The sequence below is a fragment of the Lampetra fluviatilis genome, chromosome 17 (genome assembly GCF_964198595.1).
Source record: "Lampetra fluviatilis chromosome 17, kcLamFluv1.1, whole genome shotgun sequence".
Lineage (NCBI taxonomy): Eukaryota > Metazoa > Chordata > Hyperoartia > Petromyzontiformes > Petromyzontidae > Lampetra > Lampetra fluviatilis.
Window position 1 is genome coordinate 4077815 of NC_136291.1, and position 27766 is coordinate 4105580.

Below are 27766 nucleotides of genomic sequence, written 5' to 3' on the forward strand. Positions count from 1 at the left end.
GCTCGCGCTGCGTGTCCCCTCCCCGTGGTGTTTCGCCAAGGATCGAGTTCAGCGGCCACGGTCACAGCACAGGAAGTCATCCCACATGTTGCCTAACTTGTTCAGGTTGGTGGTGGTGATTGTGATGATGGCGGTGGTGTTGTTGTAACGAATCGTGCTTCGTTGAGTTTATTGTGACCGCAGAGCGAGGGGTAAGAGGAGTTTGGCGATGGGGTAGAGAGCACGCCACGAATGCGACATGTCGAACAGGAAGTTACTCATCGACGACGTTGTTCCTCGCGGGGGTTTCTTCCCCTTTTCTCGGGCTGCGCTAATATTGTGCACGGGGCTTCATTTCTCAACGATCTCGTTAAGGAGCATCAACCACCATCATCAGTGATCATCGCTGCGATCTCCGCCCCCCCATCCAACAAAAGTCGCGCGTTTTCAGGCGCGCTCCTGCGGCCGTCTGGAACGCTCTCGGACGCCGCTGGAGCCTACGGCACTTTAAAAACCATTGAACACTAAATTTCGATTTAAAGCTTTCGTGACTGCAGGGATTCATTTTCTTGGTTCTTTCGGTAAAGTCACGTAGAAGGGAAATAATAAGGGAAATAATAAAATAATAAAAAGGCAACATTTAAAAATAATTATATTACTTTAATGTTTAATTTTTATTATTTTATTATGTTTTATTATTTTATTATTTCCCTTCTACGTGATTTTACCGAAAGAACCAAGAACATTGAACACTCATTTCTTAAGGACTGATTTTTTTGCGTGTTAGTTCGTTGTCCCCCCTCCACCCCCTCCGAGTATCACGATCTGTCACGTACGGCAGTGCCGGAGAGGGCCTCCAGAGATTTAGTGAAAAGTGATTTCACTTGGGAATTCAGATTTTTATTTGTTGCTAGCCTTGTAAAAAAAATACATCTTATTTTTCTTTAACTTTGTTTTCATTTTGAAAATATTACTGGGTGCCTCACAGTACCTGGAGCCCAGGGGCCTAGAAAATATTAATCCGGCTCTGGGTGCAAAGGAAGTTCTCAACGCACTAACTGAATACGTTTCGAATCTCGGGAAGAACTAACTAACTGTGTACTCTTAGGTTTTTTCGGTAAAGTCACGTCGGTGAAAAGAAATAATAAAAATAATAGAAATAATAATAGAAATAAAATAATAAATCACGACGTTTCGGAGGCAACACAAGTCTCCGTCATCAGGTGGGACCGTCACAGCTAAAATTTACTGTATCAAGTGAGGCAAAATTCCAAGAGACAAGCTCTTAAATACAAGTTAAGGGGGAGGGGCTTATCTGAATGTGGTAGCCAATGAATGCAACGTGTTGGGGGGTGGGCGGGGCTAAAAGAGAACAATCGGTGTACCTGAACTTGGGGTTGTAACCGGTGTTGGCTGACAATCCAAATACAAAAAAGGCAGTACTCTTTTTCTCTTCTTGGTTCTTTCGGTAAAGTCACGTAGAAGGGAAATAATAAAATAATTCTCACGACGTTTCGGCCACAACGCAAGCAGCCGTCCTCAGGTGAAGAACGCTGTCTTTCCGACAGACCTGTCTTTCCGATAGACCTGTTCTTCACCTGAGAACGGCTGCTTGCGTTGTGGCCGAAACGTCGTGAGAATTATTTTATTATGTTTTATTTTCATTATTTTATCATTTCCCTTCTACGTGACTTTACCGAAAGAACCAAGAAGATGAATCCCTGCAGTCACGAAAGCTTTACATCGAAAAGGCAGTACTGTTAAACGCTGGGGATGTCAACACTCGGTAAAGTAGAATAGTACCTGTCAAATAAGATGGTACAAATATGTGTAGTTAAATGTGTAGTTATTATTTATATTATTTTCATGATTTATTTTCACCAACGTGACTTTACCGAAAAAACCTAAGAGTATGAATCCTTGCAGTCACGAAAGCTTCAAATCTAGAATTAACTAACTGTGTGTCTGGCTCGTCGACCTTGACAAACCTGGCTGAAGATAAGCGAATGCCAATGCGTAATGCATAAAGCATTCAAAGTGCGTTGATTAGGCTGATTATTTTGATTGCACTGCCCCACAAACGTGTGGTCCCAGCATAGCACAACGCTCGAATGTTATTCTTCACTTCTGTTGGGACTTAACATTGGCATTCCAGTTGAGTGCGCCGTGTGTTTTTGCAATTTCCTTATCATCATGGGTTCTGTCATTTTTTTTCACGCCAAGGTTATATATTGTTAGTAATTGATTGTCATTATGTGGGAACAACATTTTCCTCGACACGCTTTGGTTCTTTCGGTAAAGTCGCGTAGGTATAAAACAAAATAAATAAAATTCAATCACGACGTTTCGGGCACAACACAAGCGTCCGTCATCAGGTGGGACAACCCCACAGCAGGAAACAACTGCTGAAGTGGGCAGAAGGACCCCGTAACACGAGGCTATATAGGCAAGAGAGGGGGGGGGACGCTTGTGCTGCGCCCAAAACGTTGTGATTTAATGTAATTTATTTTGTTTTATACCTACGTGACTTTACCGAAAGAACCAAAGAGTATGGATCCCTGCAGTCACGAAAACTACAAATCTAGTTTTCCCTCCACATTTAGAAACGTGCATTGAGATTATTTAGATTAATTTGCGGCTATAAATGCCCAACCGATAGAGCCATTTTCTTGAGCTATCATTTGTGGCCAAGGGCGCTTGTGAAAAATAAGTGAATACCTCAGTTCGCTTAGGAAATAGGATAGGATGGGGATGGTTTAGTTGTAGTTGTTTGTGTTTGGGTCATTTGTTTACCTTTCTTGTACTTTGCACTGCTATCGTGTTTTTGTATTGTTTGTTGTAACGGTCTTACCCTCCCCTACTGGACATCTTTGTAAAAAAGCTTTATAGCTCATCGGATTCAGATTCTGAATTTTTCCTGGAACAGACGTCACAGTAAAACATATTTAGAGCCCTTTCCAATCACCTGCTGGATGAAGTGCCGTGTGTTGGTCAAGGCTGTCCGAAGATCGGTTCAGATGTCACTCGCCACTTGTCTTGGCCATGGCTTGCAATCAAACTCGGGGTGGAAGGTTTATGGTGAAGTATGGATACTCACCAATGTTCCACCGGTATGAACATACTCTCGACTTAGGCTGCTGTATATAAAAACAATGATGAGCATGTGTTTGGTGGTCTGCATGTGTCACTGATGTCTTCTCTAAATCTGTTTGATCTTCATTAGATGCAAGGAAAGCGATTATAGGGATCTAGTGGATGTGGCTGAAACAGTTTCAATATGAGAGGAGCAAACAATTATGAAGGGCGTGTTTTTGTTTATGCCGTATGGGACTCTGCGAAACAAGCTACTCCTGGGTTTTGTGAACATATGTTTTGTATTGTAACAGCCAGTTTGTATTTAGTTTTAATGTTGGCACACATGGCATCATATAATGTGGGGAGGCAAACCAGGCAGCTGTCAATTTCTGAAGTGGTGTGACAAGAGATATTTTTGCTATAACATTATACTTAGCAACATGCCACCGATAATTTAATACCAATGTTTTGCTGCCTCAACTGGAACTTTTGATGTGGCAACAGACATCCACATGCGAGAAAGATCGAACTCAACTCTCGCATCACTTTTGTTTGTAATCTGCCAGACTGTTGGAATGGTTTTCTTTAAATTCCGTTATGTTTTGCTTTACAGCCTCTGAACAGAGCGAGTCTGGGATGGCGGCGACGCAGGACCTTTCGGAGATGCTTGTGCAGTCGGGTGAGTGACACCCGCCTACCACGACATCATCCGTGCACTGCCGTCTATCCAGAGCTGGCACACGAGAACTATCAGCGGTGAACGTTGCTTGCGTGTTATTCGTGCCGCGGTGTGTTCGTGCGCATTACGTCGCTGTGGGCAGCTGTGGAGGCAGCTGCGCAGGTATGTGCACGGGGTCAGTAGTTCCATTCCCAGACTGTCACGCAATCACTTTTGTGAGAATTACCAAAGCGAGACATATAGCGAAAAAAACGCACACCGCAGACTTCACAAGAGCGGGCCATTTTTTGTCAATGTCGTAGCCTAAGTGTAAACTTTTAAATAGTACCTACAGCACCATTGCAAAAAAAAAAAACACAGTGTTCTCTAAGAAACCCTGTAGCCAGCTCTTCCTTGCAAAAAGACATTACGACTCTCAATGGACTATCACCGGACCACGGAATTGAATTTCATCTTCCGCCCACCATTGAACTCCCTTGACCTACCCTTAAGTGTGACAAGGAATGGGCAGTTGTTTAATTTTATGACGCTTTGTTCCAATGCCACTTCACACCGGTTTAATAGCCTCTGGAGCCTATGATCTTGCACTGTCCACCTTAAATTCCATGGCTGGATGAGAGTAATCGCCTTGTTTTGCACTCGGTGGATCCCAAGCAAGTTTTTGTGTAGCCCGTGGCCACACTTTGGTGGCATGCGCTCAGATGTAAGCACGCAAGCTGTATGTTTCATATATTTAGCAATATCCGTTGGCTATAAAGGGATGCAAATGTGCGAAATTTGCACTGTAATCTTAAAAAATGCATAATTATGCTCAAAAACATGCATTATTCAGGTCCTGAAGTTTATATTAGTAGCAAACACATTTCATGTAGGCAGCATTAAAAAACAAAAATATTAAAGAAAATAAAATCCTTTAGTTTCGCCAAATTTGTAGCGTAGCAGAAAAATTGCCGCTTGTTTTTATTCAAGCTGAATTGGAATTTAGCTCTTTGATGTGTTTTTGGGGTTATTACGTGGAATTCTGCAAGAATTCAGTTCCTGAATAAGCTCCCAGCACGTGGAGCAAAACGTCGGACATCATGCCAAACAACACGCGGTACAGCCCGAAAATTCTTCTGAGAAATCGATTAAAGCACAACCGTGAAAACACGTCGTTCAGAACTGAACACATCTCCCTGTCCGTGATGTGATTTTGGTGCGTCCTGTGTGTTTGTGCGGCATGGCACAAGACTGTCCTGACCCCCCTCTCGCTCCCCTCCGCCTGTTCCAGAGCTGCTGTCCGTACAGCTGGGCCGGGCCATCCACGCTGGCGATGTGGTGGCGGCCCAACAGCTTGCGGCCCGCCTGGCCGAATGCCGCTCCTCCTTGCACGTGCAACTCAAGACGCCAGGACAATCGAGCAGCAGCTTCAGGTCGGTGCCCAAGCGGCGTCAAGCAGGGAGGGGTGGGACACATGTGGGTGCGGTGGCGACGGAGGACGCCTCACGATCCGGTGAATCAGAGGTGCGGTTGGTGGATTGTGTGCAGTTGGAGATTGCTTGAGACACAACTGCAGGGCAGTGAGGGGGGGTTCCCCTTAAGAGGCAAAAGTGGAAAGAAGTAAGTAAGTTTAGGCAGCACACGTCACCAGAAGGGATGTTGGTCATTGGTGAAGAATATTGACGGTGGAAGCCAAGGAATGGAATGCGTCCGGGAGGACTTCGACGAGAGGATTTGGGAGAGATTCAATTCGTCTGTGCGCTGAAATCAGTCTGGGCGCTGGTGGTTGTTGAATTTTTTACATCCCAGCTTCTCGAGAGATGGCGGTGACTCGGCGAGGCCTTCAACAGCCGGTTGATCAGGGCCAATTAGGAGGATATTGATGGCGAGTAGGTTTTTGAAAGCAAGCGTTTGTGTGCGTTTCCCTCGGTGTGCATGGGCTTTGCTTTAGTTATTATGGTTTTGTCTCGCATGCAAATGCACTGCGAGTTGACGGTGGTCTAACGTTCTAAGCGGGAACATCCTGAAAAAAGTCATGAACCACGAGTGAAGCCTTTTATTTTGTAAAGAAATTACCAGGAGCGGACCAAAGTTCTCCACTTCACTATGTTATTTACCTTCGTCATCCATGGGTGCCACAACACCTTTGTGTTAAGTGCATTCAGCAAGTCGGACTTTTCCAGTTCTGTGTACTCTAAAGAGTTAGGAGAAGGCTTGAACTAAGGTGACCTTTTGAGAATTTTTTTTTTAACCTCTGTGTTGTTTGCAAAACGGCCCCAGGTAACGTGAGGCCGATACGCATTGGGTGCCATGACCTTTCCGACACAGAACCAATATAGCACTAAGCTATGTGTAAAGCTTTGTTTTGTGTGGGTTGGCTCTCCAGGATAAAGGTGCAGGTGGAGGACACCGCAAGCTCAGTGGGGCCCATCTACGTGAAGGTTTCTTCCAACATGACTGTGGACACACTCAAGCAGCAAGTGAGTGCTGTCTGGTCTACATTCACCAATGCAAATAAAAATCACTGGTCAAGGTGCAGCCCTGCAAATACATGCTCACTGCCACTGTTGGCAGAAGGGCCTCCACTCGAGGAAGCTCTGGAGATCTCCATCATATGGTATTTTGGCCAACTTTTTCACACAGGCTAGACATCTTGGAAGAGCTGAGAGTACCCAAACTTTATGCCACCGTAAGTGAACCTGCCAATCGACTAATTGTGGTTTCATCTTCTTGGTTCTTTCGGTAAAGTCACGTAGAATGGAAATAAAAAAATAAAAAAATTAAACATTATAAAATAATTATCACGACGTTTCGGCCACAACGCAAGCAGCTGTCCTCAGGTGAAGAACAGGTCTGCCGGGAAGACAGCGTCTGACCTGTTCTTCACCTGAGGACGGCTACTTGCGTTGTGGCCGAAACGTCGTGAGAATTATTTTATTATGTTTTATTTTTATTATTTTATTATTTCCATTCTACGTGACTTTACCGAAAGAACAAAGAAGATGAATCCATGCAGTCACGAAAGCTTTAAATCGAAATTTAATTGTGGTTTACGCAGTTATACTGCAGGGTGGACGGGGACGGGTGTGGGGAAATTTAGAACCTTGCCCATTGTTTTAATTGCCGCGCCGGGAAATAAAACTGCGACCTGGATTAAAAGTTCAATGTGATTACTAATGCACCACCACACCATCCCTGCTCTTATCAGGGTTGCAATGGTTCACACTCGCCACAAGTGATTCCATGAATCGAGGTCATGATTCATTTCAAGAATAATTTCTTTCATAACATTTTAGACTCTTTTATTTATATTGCTTATCTTTTGTCTTGTTTGTACAGTTTTGTTCGCCTCATTAGCATAAACGTAACAATAGCGTAGCCTTTGCATTTTTCTTAAATATTCGATTCTCACATGCATGATTCTTAATAGATTTTTTTTGGTCAGATCGCATAAGTAAAATTTGAGTTGTAAACCCTCCTCCATGCAACGCAGCTGCCTAATAATGCTCATAACTATCGGATAAATGTCTGCGCCCAATTTTTTTAATGTTGTTGATAGGTCTCCAACAACACCAGTGGTGCTGCTGAAGCAGTAATAAATTGGCACAGTTGTTCACGTGACAACCTTATTAATTGGTTTTGTCGGGCGGAGGAGGGTTTACTACACACACTTAACTTTCGCAATGTGACCCAAAATCAATTATAAAAATAATATTGGTGGTGAAAGCCTACGTGTTAAATGCGCAGTTCGTTGTTTGTGCCGTGAGCTTGAAACTCGATTAATTATCACATCGTTGCATGCCCAACAACCACCATTATCCAAGCCTTCTTTACAAAAATCACGTCTTTGTCTCCGGTTTAAATACGGAAGTTCTGAAGATTGTATGAACAAAACTAACGCATTAAGTGAGCACATTGTTTACAATTTGCATGCATAATCCCATCCTGATGGGCTGCTTTTCAGAACGAATGACATTTTGTTTTCCAGCGCTCGCCTGCCCCCTCCCCTGACCGCAGAGCTTTCCGCGTCTTTTGCCGCAGATTTTCCGTCACTACGACATCCACCCAAAGGTGCAGCGCTGGGTAATCAAACAGCGCCTGGCGGAGGACTCGCAATCCCTGCAAAGTTACGGGTTGCAGCGTGAAGGTGACGAGGCCTTCCTCTACCTGGTCTCGGCCCAGCAGGCCAACCTTAACGTGGAAGAGTACAAGCGCGCTCAGATAGATCTTTTACAGATCACAGGTACCTAATTGTTTCTTCCAATGCACCCCCCCCCGCCCCCACACCATCCTGGGCCCCTGGTTGATCCTGTGGGTTTTTTGGCACATCTTTGTTTGCTTGACAAACCTTACTTAATTGGCCGTGTCGGGTGGTGGCGGGTTGAACGACACATTTATATTTGCGCAATATAACCCAAAGAAACCTTGTCTATGAATAATTTTGGTCGCGAAAGCCTTCCCTGTTGAACTGCGGGTGTATCACAAACAAGTGCCGTATGCTTCGCAGTGGACGTGAAAGGTCCCGCGACTTGATTAAAAAAATGAGTAGGCTGTGTGCTGACGTAACGGTCAAAGTTTTTGCCAAATTTGATCAATTATTCACACATTACTGAGTTGGGGAAAACCACCACATAGCAACATTGCCCCCTAACTGGCAGACAAATGCCCACTTTGTGACTCGCAGGGACAGCTGCCGTCAGGGGGGTCCCTTGACGCAAGGTGACTCCATGCACAACGTGGGTGGAGAGGTGTTAATATGTAGTGATGATATGATTATGCTTCATGTGATGATGGTAACTTAATTTGCCTCTTTGCACTTCTTGTTCCTGTAGCACCTGTGCAAACCGAAAACATTTCAGTAAAATCGTTAATTTGGTTACTGGATTGTGCATCACCACAGCAGTGGAAGGCATCCGGTGGCAAATATATATTGAAAGCACTGTTACTGTCATATAACACATTTCAAACTACTTCTTTGTGTGGCTGTTGATGTAGAGCAACACATTAAAATTTATATAGTGGTGGTTGAGACAGATAATTGCATCAGGAGTAGAGGAGTGTGTCATGGTCATTCCTCCTCCCTCTGTATTTGTGAATCCACGGTCTGTTCTGGATGGACACAGATGCGCTCTGGAGAGTTTTTCAGTTGCGTTTTTGCATTCGGCATCCTCCCTCATGTGTTGCCATAGTTTTTGCGTGAGGTCGAAAGCTCGAGATCTTGCGTTCGTCGGGTCTATCACGAGATTTTTTTCGTCAATTCCATTTCGCTCTCCAAGCGTCAGCAGCGCAGGTCCAAGTTCCATTGTTGAAGGGGGGGGGGGGGTGGTGGAAGTGCGTCGATCCAAAGGGGCTCTTGCGACTTCAGCCAGCAGGTAAGGGACGTCACTGAGATCCTGGTGGGTGGGGAGACGTACATTTCCCATGATGCGCTGGACTTCACGGGGAATGGATGCGTGAGCGATGCGCAATGACACGGGAGAGCCCAGGTGTTGGGGTCAACTTTTGAGGGTTCCAGTGATGCAGCGTCGCGCTGGGACACATACAAGTCGAGCGTGGCTACTTCTAGTCCATACCGGGCTAGAGCATTTTAGTAGAGTCTCCATCGTCAGTCAATGGCGCTCCCGTCGGGCTGTCCCGTTTGGGAGAAGGCGAGGCACACTTCCTGAAAGCTGTGTAGTGACACCAGGGTGGTTGATGAGAGGTCAGTGGTCTCCTGAGACATTGATTGAGCATAGGTTAACCAGACCCTAGGGAAATATGCAGATTGCTTGGATGTTTAAATGGTCATGAAATAATGTTAAGTTTGCCTAAATGCTCGTTGACGAAGCTTTGTCTCGGAGACATCCACGTCAAAAGCTCATGTCGAAGTATTCCATATTTGCTGTACATTTTAGAACAGGGTTCTGCATGCATTTGTGAATTTTATGAACAGCTGCATGAAGTGATTCACTGCAGAAAAAGTAAGAATAGAACAAGTAATATAAGTGTATTTAAAAAAATCCTTAACTCAATCTGTTCTCTGCACCGAGTCTCTTAGACCACGTGCTTGTGAGTGTGAAGCGTTGGTGTTTTACAGTACTGGAAACTGGTTGTAAATAGCCCAGGCGCGAACAAGCAACATTTGCATGTTGGAGTTTTATGAGTTTAAAAAATAAACTCCTTGCTGTTGTGTGAAATCTTTGAAACAGGAAGCAATTCGTATGTTGGTGGACGCAGCTGAGCCTGATCTGTGCCGCTTAGTCTGCATTTTTGTTCATCACTTTAGAATGTCGGGTTACATGACTCATTTAAGCAATGGGGGGTTTTCCAGCCCGTTGAATCTGTTCCTCCAGCCATCTATTTTCAGTGTTGTATCTTTCCTTATGTTATGGCTGTGTGTAGTTGTTTTGACTGTGTATAATTAGGGGCTTTAGGAAGCATGGTGGATTTTCACCTACAGCCCCCCAGACTGCCTGTTATGCCATAAGTGTGCATTTTATGGCACGCTATAAACAATGTGCTCTAATGGCACTTGAGGTGGAACGGTAACGTTCTTCCACTTACAAGAGCATAGGCTATAAATTCTGAACCTTGAACTGTTTATCATCTGTAATTTGTATTCGTGTTGGTTTGTTTCTCAATTAAAACATCCGATGCATCTCTTTAACCTCTGGTTTTTTCAATTTATTTGCATTTTGTACTATTATATCTTTAGCGAACTGTGCTTGAAGCACTAACTACCTTCCTCTTATTTAATTGCATCTTATATTTTAACAAGGAGCACGATACTTTCCCCGGGTACATGTTGTATGCGGTGCTCAGTTCCCTAATACAGGAACATCTTTTCCACCTTGCATTGCTATTCACAACGGCAGACGACTGAGTCGATCAAGGGCAAATTTTCCCCGCCGCTTGCCAAATCATTTTCCAGCGGGTGCTATTCAATTAATGAACCGCGCCAATTAATTCCGTTCATTCTGCTAACTGCGTCTGTAGCAGCAAGGCCCCTGCCTTTATGGGTACCCTCGATCTATGTCGGGCTGCCCACTTCTTCCCAAACACCTTCAATTCCTTTACCTGAAAACCACTTAAAAATGTAACTTGACGATCACCCGCTTCACCTCCTGCTGCGCACAACCCTAATTCCTGCGTGATGTCTGACCTTGCGGGAAGTGATTTAAGTTCTTTGGGCGTCGAGATGACACGCATTGCAACTTTTGCAGTTGATTCAAGGCTGTCATCGGCAAGGGAATTTTTTTGTTATCTATACGATTGTTGAGGCGGTTTTCTGAGAATATGCCACAAAATGGTTCGCTTGAGGCTGTCGTGTCCAGCGCAGTCTCTGCATTTGTTGGCCCAGCCACCCCACACCAATCTTCAGGCCACCCACCTGCCATCAGCCACCCAGCAGCCCCAGTATTCTGTGGTTCGTCATTATTGCCATTTGTCGTAGAATGTATTCCTGTTACGTGAAAAGCGTTTTTTTTCATCTCTGTTATGCTTTAGCCAAAATTAAATCAAATGTCGTGAACCTCTAAGTTTGGCTCTGGCCATCCAGTTCAAGTTATACACAAAGGGGGCTGGTTGTTGTCGTCTGCTAGGTGGGCTTGGGGAGGGTGCACCGATTGTCAAGATGGAGCCAATGAATCCAGTTTCTCCGCCAAACTGGCTTGCGGACGAGCTAATCTACGCTGATGCACCCCTCTTCCTACCTGCTGCTGCTGTTGCCGCCACCCCGAGACGGCCCGCCTCACCACCTCCGGTGAAAAGCACCTGCGCCCAGCCACCCCGCAACGAGCCACACCACACAGCTTAGACGCTGCGCAAGGCAGCGCACACAACACAATGGCACATGGAGACAATGCTCTACTGACGCCAGAACCAATAATGTATGTTGTTTTTTATACCATTATAATCATCATAAGCCAATGGTCAATCTCTACACACTGATTTCATCGCTCCATCTCCTTGGTGGATACCCTTCTGGGATCTGTCCGATTCCCTGGATGCCACTCCTTTATTATTCTTGACCATCGGCCATCGGCCCTTACAGTAACACTTGTATATTTGAATAGTTTTTAATTTTGCATAGTTTTGTAAAGTATTTGCCAGGCATAAGCACGCTCAGGAGCACACAAAGTAAAAAAACTAATTCAACAAACGTCCATTTGGTGTTTGAGGGAATTAGATCGATTTTGGTTTTTGCTTTTAAGAGTTTGAGAGGGCTTTGTGCTTTTTTGAAGTAGGAGATGGCTTTAATTGAGCAGGTCATGTGGATTAGCCTCATTCCCAGGTCCACTCGGTGAACCTGACATTTCATCGATACGAGTACTGTCGGAAAAGACTTCACCATGATCACTCATCTTCAGCAGACGCTGCATTGTAACTGTCAAATATGTACAAAAAACATTGGGCTATGTGCCTTCTATAAGGCAAAAAAGAACAAATAAATATACACTTAAGTTTTTCTCTCAAGTGTAGCTGGTTGATTGTTGCCAATGATGGTACAGAAGACCCATCATATGAAATATTTTTTTAAACTTTATTTTGCTAAATTCCAGCTCGGAGAATAAAAAAAATACCAGATTGGCCCTAATGCAATGAACATTCCTCACAAAGAAGAGCATATGGGAAAGTTTATTCTCTGAATATGTAAAAAATGTCACGAAGGGATATTAGAAGTAATTTGTGAAATGAACATCTGCTGGCAGGCCTCTAACACGAGGTACGCACTGCTCTGCAAGATTTCCAAATGGATTATTAGTTTCGTAACATGACGCCGATTGCACAATTGGAATACAATTAGGGGGTAACGCTTTTTCTTTCAGTTGAGTTTTACGAGCCAATGTTATGGATGATAGGTAGGTGAAATAATAGGCTGTGCTTCTGCTACTCTGCCAACACAGTCCCTGAAGGGTTATAGTTTAGCCTCTTCAACCGTTAAAATCACGCAGAATGTGCCCTATCGCGTCGGATCTCAGGTGCTGGGGTTGATTGGGTCTGGTTGGTGTTTGGATGGGTGCTACTGCGTTGGCAGTGGTGCACAAGCTAAAATAAGAAAAACAACTTAACACATCCGTCAATAACACTGTGGCCAACAGCCCTTCTTCACAGGACAAGAAGTCAAGAGAGGGTGGAGCGCACGCACATATAGGTTGTCATTGGGCTAGCGGTTCTTCATTGTCAGCAGCAGGGGCCAGTGTGTAAAAATGCTCAGTCTGGATGGCCCCACCTTCCTGACCAGAGTGGTGGAATATGGCCAAAGAACTTCACTAATTTATTTAAAACTATTTTTATTTACCAGGTAAAGCCCCCTGAGCTGTTCACTCTTGTTTAGAGGCAACCTGGCCACAAATGATAGCTCAACGAAGTGGCTTATCACGTGGAAATGTACGGCAGCCAAATAATCTAAACGCATGTTTCTAAATGTGGAGGGGAAAAAACCGGAGGACCTGGAGAAATATCCACGCGACCATGGGGGGGAGAGGGAGAGAGAGATGCGCAAACCCCACGAACTGCATGGCAGTGGCAGTGAGAGGCATCAACAACCAAAGCGAAACCTTCGGTGACCCAAGCATCTCACCAGGCGCCGGATTCATGAAACAAAAGTACAGGGTAGCAACAACTACCTCGCAGCCACGACTTGCTTTTATTTTTATATTTTAAACAACTATAGCTAGTACATACATGAATATTTTTTATCATTGTATCGGAATTTCAATTTGTATGTGCACGCATATAGATGTGATGGCGCTTGTAGAGGCAGAATTGTGCAGGAAAAGCGCCACACGTTTAAACAAAGATTAAATTGACTTGATGTATCAGCTCAAATTAAAACCATTTACGCATAACCTGATTCACTCTAAACTACCAATGAATCCCTCCCATCCTTATCTTATCGTCATCTCCCCTTTCTCATATGCCTACATACATGCCTCTAGAGATCTTTTGTCTATAGCTCTTCTGCTATCTCACTCAATTTGTAATATTTTAAATGTGGGCCCTCTAAAAATAATTCTAGCTTATGACCCCCAATGGGCGAGCAGCACCCCTGCCCCACACTGTGGTGGGGCCCTCATCCAGCACTGGATTGATGCAGTTATGCACGTGCATAAGAGCATTAATGGGACAATTTGAAAGCATCACGTTAAAAACACGTGCATTTAAGTCCCTTGCACCTGCTGCGTGTACATGTTGATCGTAGTTTCATCGTATCAAGTCTGCCGCCAGCTGCCATGCACTAAGCCATTGGTTCTCAACCTTTATTTTTGGCCTGGTGGCCCCCAGTCAAGTCCGCTGATTCCTGCATGACCCTCTGCCGCCCCCCCCCCCCCGAACCTCGAGCCCAAAATCACAACTAAGGTTGCTAAGGTCGCAATACAGTTCACGCTTCTCGTCAATTCGATGCTAGTAGGGCATCCGTTTCATGTTGTGTATTCGTCCATTGTCACCTCAAAGTGGCGTTGAAGTCTGTGTTCTTGCCGCAGCCTCTCGACCCTCATGACAGGCTTTTCAGTCGGGGAGCGCCCCACGGGATTGAGAATCGTTGCACTAACCCAACGGCCTCATCGCTTTCAAACGAATGCGCAAACGCTCAATTGCCGCCAATGTGTAACGAACTCTTGCCAGCCGAATACATATCTCCAGTACTCTTATTATCAGAGGTGTATTCCAACTTGGCACAGGTGACGTTAAGACGTTACCGGTCCCCCTGTGTACAAACAAAATAACGCGCGCCAACGGCATGCTGCCCTCCCAGGTCCTGTTTGGCAGCTCGGCTCCACCACACCTTTCCAAACCCCACAGCTCCCCTGGACTGTGTTCTCTGCTTTGTAAATAATTAGCAACATATGTCACATGCAGTGTCTATCTAGCCCATCCCCTTGTCTTTCAACAATCATGCTTTAGTATTCACCTTCCCTTTATTCCGCGCCTACACACACTTCTGTTTTGCATGCACCCCACCACTCTTCCGCGACTTGCTTACACCTGCCCGTTATCCCTATTATTCATACTCCCCCCCCCCCCCCCGAATCTATTGGTAGCGACTCATCCATATTCCCGGCATGGCTTGACGGTGGCGCGGGGTACGCGGCTGCTGCTGTGGCTGCTCCTTTGGCTGCTGTGGCTGCTGCTGCTGCTGCTTGCTGTTGCTGCGTGTGCAGGTGGGCTGGCCGTGCCCGGTGTGCACGTTTGTGAACCTCCCGTTGCGGCCGGGCTGCGATCAGTGCGGCACGGCGCGGCCTGCGGATTACCAAGTGCCGGCGGGGTACCAGCCCACGGACCGCGAGCGCCGCATCACCGATCAGGAGATTGACAACCGGCGGAAGCTTGAGGAGGTGCGGGCAACCTTTGCTATGTATGACGGCGTTTTAGTTGGGTAAAGAGGTCGTGGCAAAGGTTGCGACTCTTCAATTTCGTGCCCACTGCTGGTGGAAGAGTTTCCAATAGAGGGGGCACTAGAGAGACCCTCTCGAGTAGTGGTCGGTAATCTTCGGCTCCGGAGCTGCATGTGGCTCTTTAAGGGACTGCTTCCTGACGTTCTTTATTATGGACCACCGTCTCTTATTCACTTTGCATTGCGGCTCTTGACATTGTGTTTTTTTTACCGAATTCGAAAAAAATGTCTCTACTTGTTATTTTGGTTTCCGACCCCTCCTCTAGAGGGTTATTCGGTTGCTTTACATTCCCACGTGGTAAGCCACTTCGTTGAGCTATCATATGTGGCCAGGTCGCTTCTGAAAAAGCTCTTGTAGAGCTCAGTGGGGGCCTTACCTGGTAATATAAAAAAAATAGTTTAGTTTGCTCGCCTCTTTCGTGCGACCAGATGTTTTGCTAGAGGTGTGAGTGCCCACACTTTATCTCCCATCACTTGTGACCTGCTGACCAAACATCGCACTGAAAAATGTTGCAGAATTATTCAGAATGCCTCTTGACTCAATGAACTTGCTGCCACCGCGGTGCAGTGGTTACAAATGCAGAGGTCGCGTACCGGCGTGGCAATTTAAAGAATGGGCAAGTTCCTTAAATCCCCCCCCCCCCCCCACCTCTGTCCTCCCAGCAGTATAAATGGGGACACCACAGTCGATCGGCAGGTCGTGTATGAGTGGGTAAAGTTCGGGTAATCTCACCTCTTCAAAGACGTACGGCCAGCATGAAAGAGTAGGCTAATTACCCTCTATAGAGGCGCTTTAGAGCTCCCCTTTAGTGTAGGCTCTTCTGCCAGCAGTAGCGCGAGCGGGCAATTGTAGGGCTGCACCTTTACCTTTTACAGAATCGGGCTATATTTACTGTGTATGTTGAACTTCTTTTGCGCCGTACGTAGCCCACAGCGCTAATTGGAGGTGCGGGGGAAGGACAACAACAGCGGTGGGAGTTTTCGATTGAAAGCTTTCGTGACTGCAGGGATTCATCTTCTTGGTTCTTTCGGTAAAGTCACGTAGAAGGGAAGTAAGAAAATAATAAAAATAAAACATAATAAAATAATACAATAATAAAATAATATAACATAATAAAATAATATAACATAATAAAATAATATAATATAACAAAATAATAATATTTTGATATTATTTTATTTTATTATGTTTTATTTTTATTATTTTATTACTTCCCTTCTACGTGACTTTACCGAAAGAACCAAGAAGAAGAAAAAAGCGGTGGGAGTGTGACCAAGCCTTGCGTGCCCTGTCTTGAGCCCGAGTGTTGCAACATTTCCCAAACGCGTGGGCGCCCGCTGGTGTCGCAGACTCGCGTGAAGAAGCGGCGGGAGAACTTCCAGCGCTTGATGCAGGAGGACGAGCAGGAGCTGGTGCCTAACAAGGAGGCGTTCACGTGCCCCATCTGTTTCGTGGACTATGAGCCCGACGAGGGGGTCACGCTGCGCGAGTGCCTGCACAACTTTTGCAAGTAGGTTCAACACGCAGGCTTTCGTGACCATGAGTTCATTCATCCGTACAACCCTCTCAAGGCCGTTAAGATCGGCAGACTCTGCCCTTTTGTACGTACCTCGATCTCGGCTGCGTTCCCGGGACGAGCGGGGCATTTGCTGTGTCTCCGCCACGGTTGTAGAATACCCCACCCGTTGGAAATTCGTTTATCCTATAATAATGTGGATACTTTTAAGTCTCGTCTTACAACGCATCTTAAGTCAGTTTATTTAGCTTCTCCTCTCTTGGCCTTTCCTTATTCTAACAAGGCGCCCTTGAGACATTTGTGGAAGGCGCCTTAGAAATAAATGTTAATTATTTTTATGTCATTCATATCACGAGGTTTTTGGGTTTGATCGCGTTCAAATAAATGTGTTGTTAATCCATCGCCACCACCACCCGACACGGCCAATTAGTAAGGTTTGTCACGTAAAGACAACGCGCCATTTAGTTACTACTTCAGCATACCGGTGTATTGGAGGGTAAACCCACAAGATTTACAATTTGAGTATGGCGTTTTGCTGGCGATTACAAACAGCATCATCAGGCGATTTGCCACAATTGTGAAGAAGTCTTCTTGCTTCGGTCTTAAATAGAGTAAAGGTGATGTCATCACTGTGAGCCTATCAGGTGCGAGGATGAGCGGGGGGGTTAATGTAATCGTATAACGACACAATTATATTCACGCGATTTACCGCAAAAAAAACCTTCATTATAAATTCTTCAAGTACGAACAGGGGGGGAGCCGCTTGGCTTGGCACGACTCGCTTGGTTGTTCACATGGTTGTTGTTTTTCTTGTAATCCTCTTCACCCGTTTGAAGAAAGGTTTCTGCACTCGCAATTTGTGTCTCTATTAAATCTGCCACAACAAACGATTGTATACTGTGCATAAAAATTGGGGGAACTGACTTAAGGAGACGTTGTCTGTGATTTACGCGGTTGTGCTGCATATATCTCTCTCCCGACGTGTTTTCGGGTTTGTGCCGTGTGTGGTTCGGCAACGATGTCCGACGGTTCGCTCCACGTGCCGACAGCTTCCTTTCAACGCATAGCACAAACCCGAAAACACGTCGCAGAGCCGTTTGGAAGTTATTCTGGCCATGCAATGAAATTTAGCAGATTAAAACGTGTTGGCGTGTACCACCCATTGTCGTCGTAGTCATCGTCACTGACAACTGCCACCGCATGCCTGTACCTTCAGGGACTGCTTGCACGGCACCATCGTGAACTGCGAGGATGCAGAGGTCACGTGCCCCAACCAGGACGGTGAAATCAGCTGCGAGTTTAAGCTGCACCAGCGCGAGATCAAGGCCGTGAGTGTCGCCACGGGTCAGCGTCCCCGTTTTCCAGCTGCGATGGCCACTCTTTGCGGGGCCTCCTCCCCGCATTTAATGAATCCCGCTCCCAGATGCGGAGGAATCTGCCACGGTGGTGTCATGGTTAGCGCACTCAATTCGCATACCCAGAGGTCGTCGATTGAAACAATGGTGCAATACTTTTTGTTTTTTTCGGTAAAGTCACGTAGGTTAAAAACTAAATAAATTAAAATGAAAACAACTAAATTAAATCACGACGTTTCGGAAGCAACACAATCCTCCGTCTTCAATTGGAACCGCCACGGTAAACTGCCCCGGCAAAGAGTGGCGGTTCCACCTCCGTGACTTTACCGAAAAAACCAAAAGGTATGGATCCTTGCAGTCACGAAAACTTAAAGTCTAGAATCAATGGTGCAATTTTGGCTACGTACGGTGCGAAATAATTTCAACGTACATACATACGTATACACCACGGTCACTCGATCGGCAGGGGGCGGGTGCTCTCCCACTTCTTCTGAGATATCTGACCAGCGTGGAAGAGTAGGCCAAAATTCCCTCTCGAGCAGGGTCTGCAACCTGCGGCTCGGGAACCGCATGCGGCGGCTCTTTGCATTTTTTTTTTTTAAACGTAAATCTTAAACATAATTCAACGTAAAGATTATTTATTAAAAATGTCAGGGAATGGGTCACTGGAATGTCTTGGTGACTACATTTAAACTGTATTGTTAAAGAATAAGGGGGGGGGGGGGAACAAAATAGATGCAGTTTATTCCATCACTTATTTTGTTTATTCAAGTCAGAATTGGTTTGTCATCTGCTGTATGCCTGGTGCGCTTGTGTGTGTGTGTGTACAAGTAGCTCTGCGTGTGATGCAGCTCTCAAAACTACTTTGTTCAGAGACACATACAACAAAAAATGTCTCTTCCACCTTGAAAGGTTGCCGACTTGTGCTCTAGAGGGACTTTCTTTAGCTCCCTCTCGTGAAAGGCTTCCTGCTAGCCGTGGTCTGTGCAAGCGATTTGCTTGCGCTTTCTATTTACCATTTACATTACAGCGCCACGGGCACTGCGGGATATTCGCGTGCCCTGCTGTGGTGGTCGGGCAAACAAATGCAAATCGCAGCCCCTAATGGCCAACTCTTCAGTTCACGTGAATTCACTGAACTGCCATTATTTATTTAGCCCTTCCAGTGTACGTTGAATTCCCGACGAGTGCTGCTTTGATCGACGCTCGCATCGAACCTTCTCCTTGTATGTTACGTCGCCAGTTCTTCCCCCTCGGGGTGGGGGGGGGGAATGAAATGCCCTTGCTTGGTGATGGCATTAGTGGCCTTTTCGCTTCTCAGTTGGGATGAGGGTATCAACACGCAGGCATGGAACAGAGCGGTCTGTGCCCAATGAGCCTCCTGAACGTAAACTGTTGCGCGGATATCGGCCCTGCGCTGTTTTGCCCGGTGGCGTCAGGGAATGCTTATGTCACGTAAAATAAACAATCGAGTGCTCAGTGTGCTTACTACTTAGCCAATTTAAAAAGAGTGGGCCGATCGATCCACGCTGCCGGCCGGTAATTTCTGCAGGGAATTAGCCAAGCACACTGGTGTAAAGTGGGTCTTAAAGACCCTTTGACATAACTCACGAAGTCAGGCCACTGTGCACCCATGTTATAAACTAAACAAAACTCAGCACATTTGTCAATAACACTGTGTAACCGAAAAAGATAAAATAATAAAGGCAACATTTCTGGCAATGGTTCTTCTCCATAAAACACGTTAATTGTGCTTGTGCACCACTGCCAATGCACTATCACTAAATATATATTGTTTTAATTTCATCTTCAATCTGCTGCTATTCATGTATATGAAAGAAGAAGACTGCATCCGGCGCATTGAAACAAAGGGCACATATCTTAAAGCACCCCACCTCTGTCCACCCAACAGTATAAATGTACGCCATCTAATCCAATAAAACTCTATTATGGATGATATTGGTCGCGAAAGCCTACGTGTTAAACAGTATAATTGGGTTCACCACAGTTAGTTGCCCGTTGGTGGGGTCGAGCGCGAGTACTCCACTACTTCCAATGTGTCTAGCCAGCATGCAAAGAGTCAGCAAAATACCCTCTTAGAGGGGCTCTCTATAGAGTTCCCTTTTTAAATCCTTTATATTAAGTTCACTTGCTTGCGCGCTTACGACCATGCAAATCTTTCGGTCGTTTTTTTAACCCACTTCCCGTGATCCAATCGAGCTGACATTTTGCACACAGACTTGTTGTGCGTGACAATTTATTTTCGTGAAATTTTTTTTCCATAACTTTACACTTTTTAGGGAAAATTTTTTTTTATTTTATTACCAATTGCTTAATGGTGGCAGGCAATCATCTGACCCATAGGTGGCAGCCATCTCAAGCCAGAGGACGAGAGGACTCTAGCCGCCACGCATATAAAGGATTTATAGTGCAAAACTTTGTTTTTACGGGTTAATTTTTTAAGAGGCCCCCTTTTGCCAGCAATGGTGCGGGTCAAGCAATTGCAGGGCCTATACCTTTTCACCTCTTTTTGACTGCAGGTCATGTATAAGTGGGGCTCGCTGGGTCAATAGACGTGAATATTAGAAATCTCGCAAGCATTGAAAATGCACGCTCGGGGTTGTGGCCGCAGGGATGTGCGGGCATCATCAAGCTCCGTGGAACCGTGAATTATTACGTCCCTGCCGAGAGGGCAGCAGCGGCACTGCCTTGGGACCAGAAATCAAAATTAATGAGTAAGCCAAATGCCTTCTGCGTAGGGGCTCACTCGAGCTTACTCTGGTAGAGACCTTTCCTGCCAGCAACGGCACGAGCGAGCAATTGCAAGGCTGCGTATTTAACTCTACCTTATGCCCCTGAAACTTGTGCGTCCTTGCTGTGCTGCCCTCCATTTGTCCTTGATTATTCTCCCATCTCCCATGAAGATGACAGTTTGATGCTGAATTATCGATTTTTTATGATAACCTCCTTTGCAATTGCATTCTACTGTGTTTCCTTGTTTGTTTACATAGTAGTTCTAGAGTCCCCCTATAGTCTGTTTAGTGTTTGCGTCGCTAAGTTTTGTTATTGTTAGCCGTGTTCAATCTGCAGGTGACCTGCCCGAGCCTATTTGCACTGCATGAAATAATATTTGCAGTGTTTTCGATTGTTCACGCGAAACAGCCGTTGTTGTTTTTTTTTATTTCCACGTTCAGGTTTTTCTTTTGTCGTTTTCGTGACCCAGGTCGCCCTTGAGATTTCACCTGGTCAAACAAAATAAAATTGGTGACACCTGTCCGCACCCCTATGCCAATCATCAGCTGGTGACGGAGGTGGAATATTGCCGCTTCTTGGGGAAGGGCCTGGCCATCGCCGAGAACCGCAGCGCTGACAGCTACCACTGCGTGACGGCCGACTGCCCCGGCTGGTGTATCTACGAGGACATGGTGAACGATTTCCTGTGTCCCATCTGCAATAAGTCCAACTGCCTCACCTGCAAGGTGTGTGCACGTGCGTGGTTTGTATATTTCTGTGGTTTTTTTCCCGCTTTGTTTTCATCACGATTACGGCTGTGCTACCTGCAGTCGCATCACGAGATGAAGGCATCGTTTTTTGTACTCTTAGAGCTAGCAGTGCATCACCACGTGCTGTAGAATGGTCCTGAAATACAAAGGTCATTAACACCATTTGCCCCCAACAGTTTTTAAATCTATGAGGCTGCACGAGAGCTTTTTATCTTTGTCTCTGTGTGTGTGTGTGCGCGCGCTGCATGCAGGCCATCCATGAGGGAATGAACTGTCAGGAGTATCAGGATGATCTGAAGCTGAGGTCAGACAACGACCAGGCAGCGATGCAGACCAATCTCATGCTGCAGGTGGGATGTTACGGACACAGCGGAGTGCCACTTTATTGTCGGCACTCACAACTGTGCAGTGCGTTGGGGAACCCACCAGAATCCTGCGCGTAATGACTTTCTCTTCTTGGTTCTTTCGGTAAAGTCACGTAGAATGGAAATAACAAAATAATGAAAATTAAACATTCTTTTATAATATTATTTTAAATAATAAAAATAAAACATAAAATCTTATGTTTTATTTTTATTATTTTGTTATTTCCATTCTAAATGACTTTACCGAAAGAACTAAGAAGATGAATCCCTGCAGTCACGAAAGCTTTATATCCAAAAATGACTTTCTCTATTCTCATTCACGTTGCTTCTACCCTACTACCATACGATGGTGGTATGGTAGAAGCAGTTCTTTAACGTCAATATGCTAAATTCCTCTGTTGATATGCAAACTCCTTTGTCAAGGCACTCTGCTCCTCCCACCCAGCTTAAAATACGCTGCCAAGCTTAGCAGTGTTCATTAGGACGCTGTCTTTCCGACAGCTTTGTTCTTCACCCGAGGACGGCTGCTTGTGTTGTGGCCGAAACGTTGTGAGAATTTTATTGTGAAATTTTTCTTATTTTATTATTTCCCTTCTACGTGACTTTACCGAAAGATCCAAGAATATGAATCCCTGCAGTCACGAAAGGGTGTGGTACAAATTCCCAATCGCTTTGGCCACTTTTAATTGTGTGTTAGTTGGATTGCACTGGAGACAAAGTTGCCTCTCCAAAGATGTCTCTAATGAGCCAGGTGCACGGCACTGAATTTGGGTCGTCTCTGACCCCAAACTTGTAACTTCAAGCACTGTCGCATTCGGAAAGTAACACTCATTCTATGAACATGAGGGGTCTTTGTGATTTAAGATTCAACAATTCAGAGGATTCGTCTGCAATAAACAACAACCAAATCCACAAGTAGGAGAGAACAATTGGCATTGCTTGTGTGCTGTTAGAAGGACATGTGAGCAAGCGTACAATTCAGTTATGGCTGCTATGACGTTGCTATTTTGCCACGGAATAAACAAAAATACGAAAAGTGGATGGAGCGGTGGCAGAGTGGTTCGCGCTCTGCGTTTTAAACCAACGGTGACTCGAGTCTTTTTTCCAGTCACGGCTAACATCAGTGGTGAGTCATAACTGAACCGGTCCTACCCACCCTTCACCGACACGCAATGATCGGTGGTGAAGTATGGCTGCAAACGCCCCACGAAAGTCTTTGCATTGGGGGGGGGGGGGGGGGGGGCCCTTATTCAGCAGTGGATTGACAAAGGTTCCATAATTATAAGTTATTAAGAAATGTGATTCCGATTTTAGGGTTAACACGTAAAATAGAAAAATAGGGCCTTTCCAATAAAAATATGAGTATCCAAAATGTCTTAATTAAAACCTGATCGCCGTGAGCAGTGTACATATTTTTTTTTACTTTTTGTAAAATTTGACGAAACACGAAATTGACTTCGCTGGCCTCGGTCACGATTGGCCCCCCACCCACCACACCCCCTCCCCCACTCGGGGAGGCCTCGCGGAGCGCCGTGTCCCCGCGTGACCCTGCCTCCTCCCGCCCCGGCAGACGATGGTGCAGCAGGGCGAAGCCATGCACTGCCCGACGTGCAAGGTGATCGTGCAGAAGAAGGACGGCTGTGACTGGATTTGCTGCAGCATTTGCAAGACCGAGATCTGCTGGGTGACCAAGGGGGCTCGCTGGGGGCCTAATGTGAGCATCCTCGCAACGGACACGAGCGCTCTCGGGCTCTCTCGCCACAGTGGCGATATGTTAACTACCTCGCCTGGTATCCAGGAGGTTGTGGGTTCGATCCATCCCGACCCTGATGCCTTTATATTTGGAATTTGCATGTTCTGCTCGTGGTCGCGTGGATTTTTCTCCGGGTCCTCCGGTTTTTCCGTCCGCGTTTAGAAACATGCGTTTAGAGTATTTGGCTGCTGTACTTTTCCACGTGATAAGCCACTTTGTTATCACTTGCGGCCATGTCGCTTCTGAAAAAGAGCTATACAGCTCAGTGGGCCTTACCTGGTCAAATAAAAATAGTTAATCATCACTCCTACTCCTGACGCATTATCTGGCTTAACCACCTCAGTGTAAACTGATTTGCTGTTGCTCTGCATCAACGTCAGCCGTACGCAAAAGGAGCATTCGTCATCAACCACGATCAATTCACTGCTCGAGGATGGCCTCCCTTGGCGGTCGCCATCTCTCATAATCTCACAATGGCCTCATGGAAACAAAACGTTGTGAATGAGCACGCAATTTAGTCGTGGCCGCAGTGATGTTGATGGGGTTTTTTTGGTTTTGCCGCGGAGGCTTAAAATTTCATTTTAGTAACCTTTAAAGCGGGCCAGTGTTCACGGGCTCACTTCTCACCACTTGGTCGTTTAATATAAGGGTAAGTTACGTATGATTATGTTTCAATATTGCCGCCGTGGTGTAATGGTTAGCACATTGGACTGGCAAATTCACATGTCTCCGCTTTGATCACCCGGTGCGGCATTTGAGACAGTGTGCAGGTTTCTTGAATTCCTCTGTCCACCCGGCAGCATATTTGGGTTCACAAGAGTAAATTGTCCGGTGGCGTGCATTGGGGTAAAATGTGGGTCCCCGGACCTCTTCCATGGTTAGCGTGGAAGATGAGCGCCAAAACACCATCTATAGGGAACTCTCCAGGACTCCCTCTAGTGGAGGCCTTTCCACCCAACAGTGGCATGAGTAAGCAATTGCAGTACTGCACTTGTAACTTCATCACCTAATGTGACTGAATGTGTGTGTGTGTGGCTTTGCGTGTTGGCGGCTTGCGTCATTGCAGGGCACAGGGGACACGAGTGGAGGCTGTCGGTGTCGCATCAACGACAGGATGTGCCACCCTGATTGTATGAACTGCCACTGAGATGGAGGTCATCACTTGCAACAGAAATTCGCGGTGACTTTGTGTGACTCGCCGATGTGTTTTCGGGACTCCTCCACCTGTGGTTTTGTATTTTGTTCGATGTTTCGCCGCTCGCGATGAGTGCTTCTTAGTGAACTTAACTGCAGCTCTGGAGTTCGTGAAGAAGCTCCCAGCACCTGGAGCGAAACGTCGGACATCGTGTCGAACAACACGCCGTACGACCCGAAAACACGTGGGAGAACCACACAAACAGACCATTGAAAAGCTTTGAGGTAGGAATTATTGTTTGTTCTCATGATGCTGCTGCAACTAAAAGTCACACTTTTGAACAAAAATTTAAACCATCTGACTTTAAATCACATTCTAATTAAAAGTTTTCATCTGCGATGGGCTCAGGGATTTTGATATAATTTCCGTAGATGTTTTCTCGTAAAATAATTATTCTTCTCACCAATTGGGTGCGAAGAGACACGTGACATGTTATTTGCTTGCCTGGCAACCATCTGTTTAAATGGAAATCTGTGCGAGTAAAACTTCTTTATTATGGATTTAGAACCACCTCATGCTTGCAATTTACAGGTTGTTTTTCAACTTGACATGATGGTGTCAAGAGGTGCAATTCTCATTAAAATAATTGTACGTTTAATGGCGAGGTTCTTTTTCACGTTAGCATTTGTGTTATGTATAAATGTGAATCCCATTCGGCAGGCCACTAGTCACCTTAAATCACAGGTTGCGTACACGTTGTGCATTCATTTTTTTTTGCTCGGAGCAAAAGCTTTAAACTTTTTATTTGTGGAAATCAATACCCGTGTCAAGTTACAGGATGTATTATTGCTTTAGGAGGGGTCATCCTTTATTCTTTATTCGTGACCAGGATTCCTTGCCTTGCTTGGTTCTTTACAAAATCACTACAAACCTAATGTACAGACTACGTCGATCTCTGCAGCGCACAATACAGCACGCCCGTTATCTCGGACATGTGTGTTTTTTTTTGCGGGCTTGCACCGCGTCTCATGCAGCACACGATGTCCCCGGCGTTACCTTCCCACGTGCCGCAGTTCCCGTAGTAGCTCCCGCAGCACATGGAACGAAATGTCAGACATCGTAAGCAAAGGGGGGGATTGGAAGTTTGTGGAATTTCACTCGCCAGGAGTTGAATTGGCTTCATCACCTCCAGTCCCCGATTTCGTTCAGTTCCTGAAGGCGCTCCGAGTGCGTGGAACGAGACCTCGGACATCGTGCCAAACAGGACGCTGTACAGCCCGAAAGTAAACCGCAGCTGAGTGTACTGTCACCGCACGCATGGCCACTCGGCCAGCACTAGAAATGCATACGTTTAGCAATATGTCTTTATAATGTAGAAATGAGTGAATGTGTATGTAAATATATATACCATTTTTCAATGTACCTAACATGCATGCACGTGCCGTGGTAATCCCAAAGCTCTTTGTGGCCAAACAAATTGTGATAAAAAAAAGGACTTTACCCTTTTGGCATTCTACAGGTGTTAAGATAAAGCCATTAAAGTGGCTGTCTCTGGTGTATGCCAATCCGTGTCAAGGACAATGCATATACAACAACGCATTTTTCGCTTGCATGTTTTACCCCAAGTATGTGTGGTTAATGGAGACGTGCCTCGTAATAGTTGTCAAATTGGCGTTTTAACATATAAACACGTTGCGTTTATGCCTTTATATTGAGTTGTTTCTAGACCTAAGCATATAGTAGCAGAACTGTGTTCTGTCTCCACATTTATAAAACTATGTTTTAGTCCATTGGTCTATTGGCTTTCTAAACCAATATTATCCTGTCCAATATAATTTAAGCAAGCAAACTCTGGGCCGCTCCCAACCTTCTGGCTCTCATTAATAGAGTCCGGCTTGTTTAGACATATGCTGCTGGATTACCAGATGCAATTGGTAAGATCGCTCCCATTTCAACCATGGGGCCCTATCTATGCAAATCGAAATATTGTATTCAAACTCATTAGATGATAGATGTTTTTTTTTTCTAAACAGCAAACCACTCCAGATCCACACCTCGGACAGACAGCCAGCCAGCTCATTGCCAGCCGCGTTTGACCAAATATCAGAGCAGAAATGATGGAACCCGTGGTGGCTTTTCTTCTATTTTTTGTTCGGGCCTGAGGTGTGCTCAGCCCGGAGGTTGGTCGACGACATGTGACTGCTGCAGTAGATGACGATGTGGCGGCGGTGGCGGCGGTGGCGGCGCGTTTCCCGTGTTGTGTGATTGGTCAGTCCGAGTGCACTGCAGGCGGTGATCCCCCCGCCTGGTTTGTTGGGAGTGCTGCCGAGGTGCGAAGGTTGCGAGAGGGGGAGCTGCTTCGGCGATTGAGAGACTAATCCTGGTCAACGCTTGGTAATGCAAACCTACATTGATAATTAACAAAAACGTCAACTCGTACCGTGCCGCCACAGTATTGGCTCGCACCAGGAGAGAGAGAGAACCACGGACGAGCGGGAAAGGCAGCCAGGCGGTGAGCCGGTGCCAAATTACACCCACAAGCTCTGGGCTCCTCTACGAAACGAATAATTTAGCGCTTAATTTGAACACATTACAGTCCACTTGTGAGAGTTTTCATTTTATTGTATTATTGCCTCAAGAGTTGGTTACACAATAAACATTTACTTGGTTCATTTGCTTGATCTGCACGCTCTCAATTTATAGATAGCCCTACTTTCTGGAAAGTAACGTTTCGTGAGGGCTCTATCGGGGGCTCCAAACGCAAAAGACAACAGAACTAAATTTCGATTTAAAGCTTTCGTGACTGCAGGGATTCATCTTCTTGGTTCTTTCGGTAAAGTTACGTAGAATGGAAATAATAAAAATAAAATATAACAAAATAATTCTCACGACGTTTCGGCCACAACGCAAGCAGCCCTCCTCAGGTGAAGAACAGGTCTGTCGAGAAGACACATTCTCGACAAACCTGTTCTTCACCTGAGGACGGCTGCTTGCGTTGTGGCCGAAACGTCGTGAGAATGATTTTATTGGTTTATTGTTATTATTTTAT

At 45.6% G+C, this 27766-nt stretch overlaps 1 protein-coding gene across 3 annotated transcripts; it reads left to right on the top strand.

Annotated features, from left to right (window-relative positions):
* LOC144936846 (ranBP-type and C3HC4-type zinc finger-containing protein 1-like) lies at positions 1–27626 on the top strand. 3 transcript variants are annotated; one of them, XM_078864018.1, is made up of 13 exons: positions 1–105; positions 3668–3733; positions 5004–5145; positions 6099–6192; positions 7754–7955; positions 11293–11453; positions 14857–15030; positions 16440–16600; positions 17823–17934; positions 21261–21440; positions 21716–21814; positions 23400–23543; positions 24649–27626. In XM_078864018.1, exons 2-13 carry the CDS (start codon positions 3691–3693, stop codon positions 24727–24729), a joined length of 1593 nt encoding a protein of 530 aa, XP_078720144.1. In that variant the 5' UTR covers positions 1–105; positions 3668–3690; the 3' UTR covers positions 24730–27626. The 3 variants fall into 3 exon arrangements, with proteins under 3 accessions (XP_078720144.1, XP_078720146.1, XP_078720145.1); XM_078864020.1 differs by lacking the exons at positions 23400–23543; positions 24649–27626 and having other exon boundaries at positions 21261–21450; XM_078864019.1 differs by lacking the exons at positions 1–105; positions 3668–3733; positions 5004–5145 and adding an exon at positions 5166–5236.
* The last annotated feature ends 140 nt before the right edge of the window (positions 27627–27766 follow it).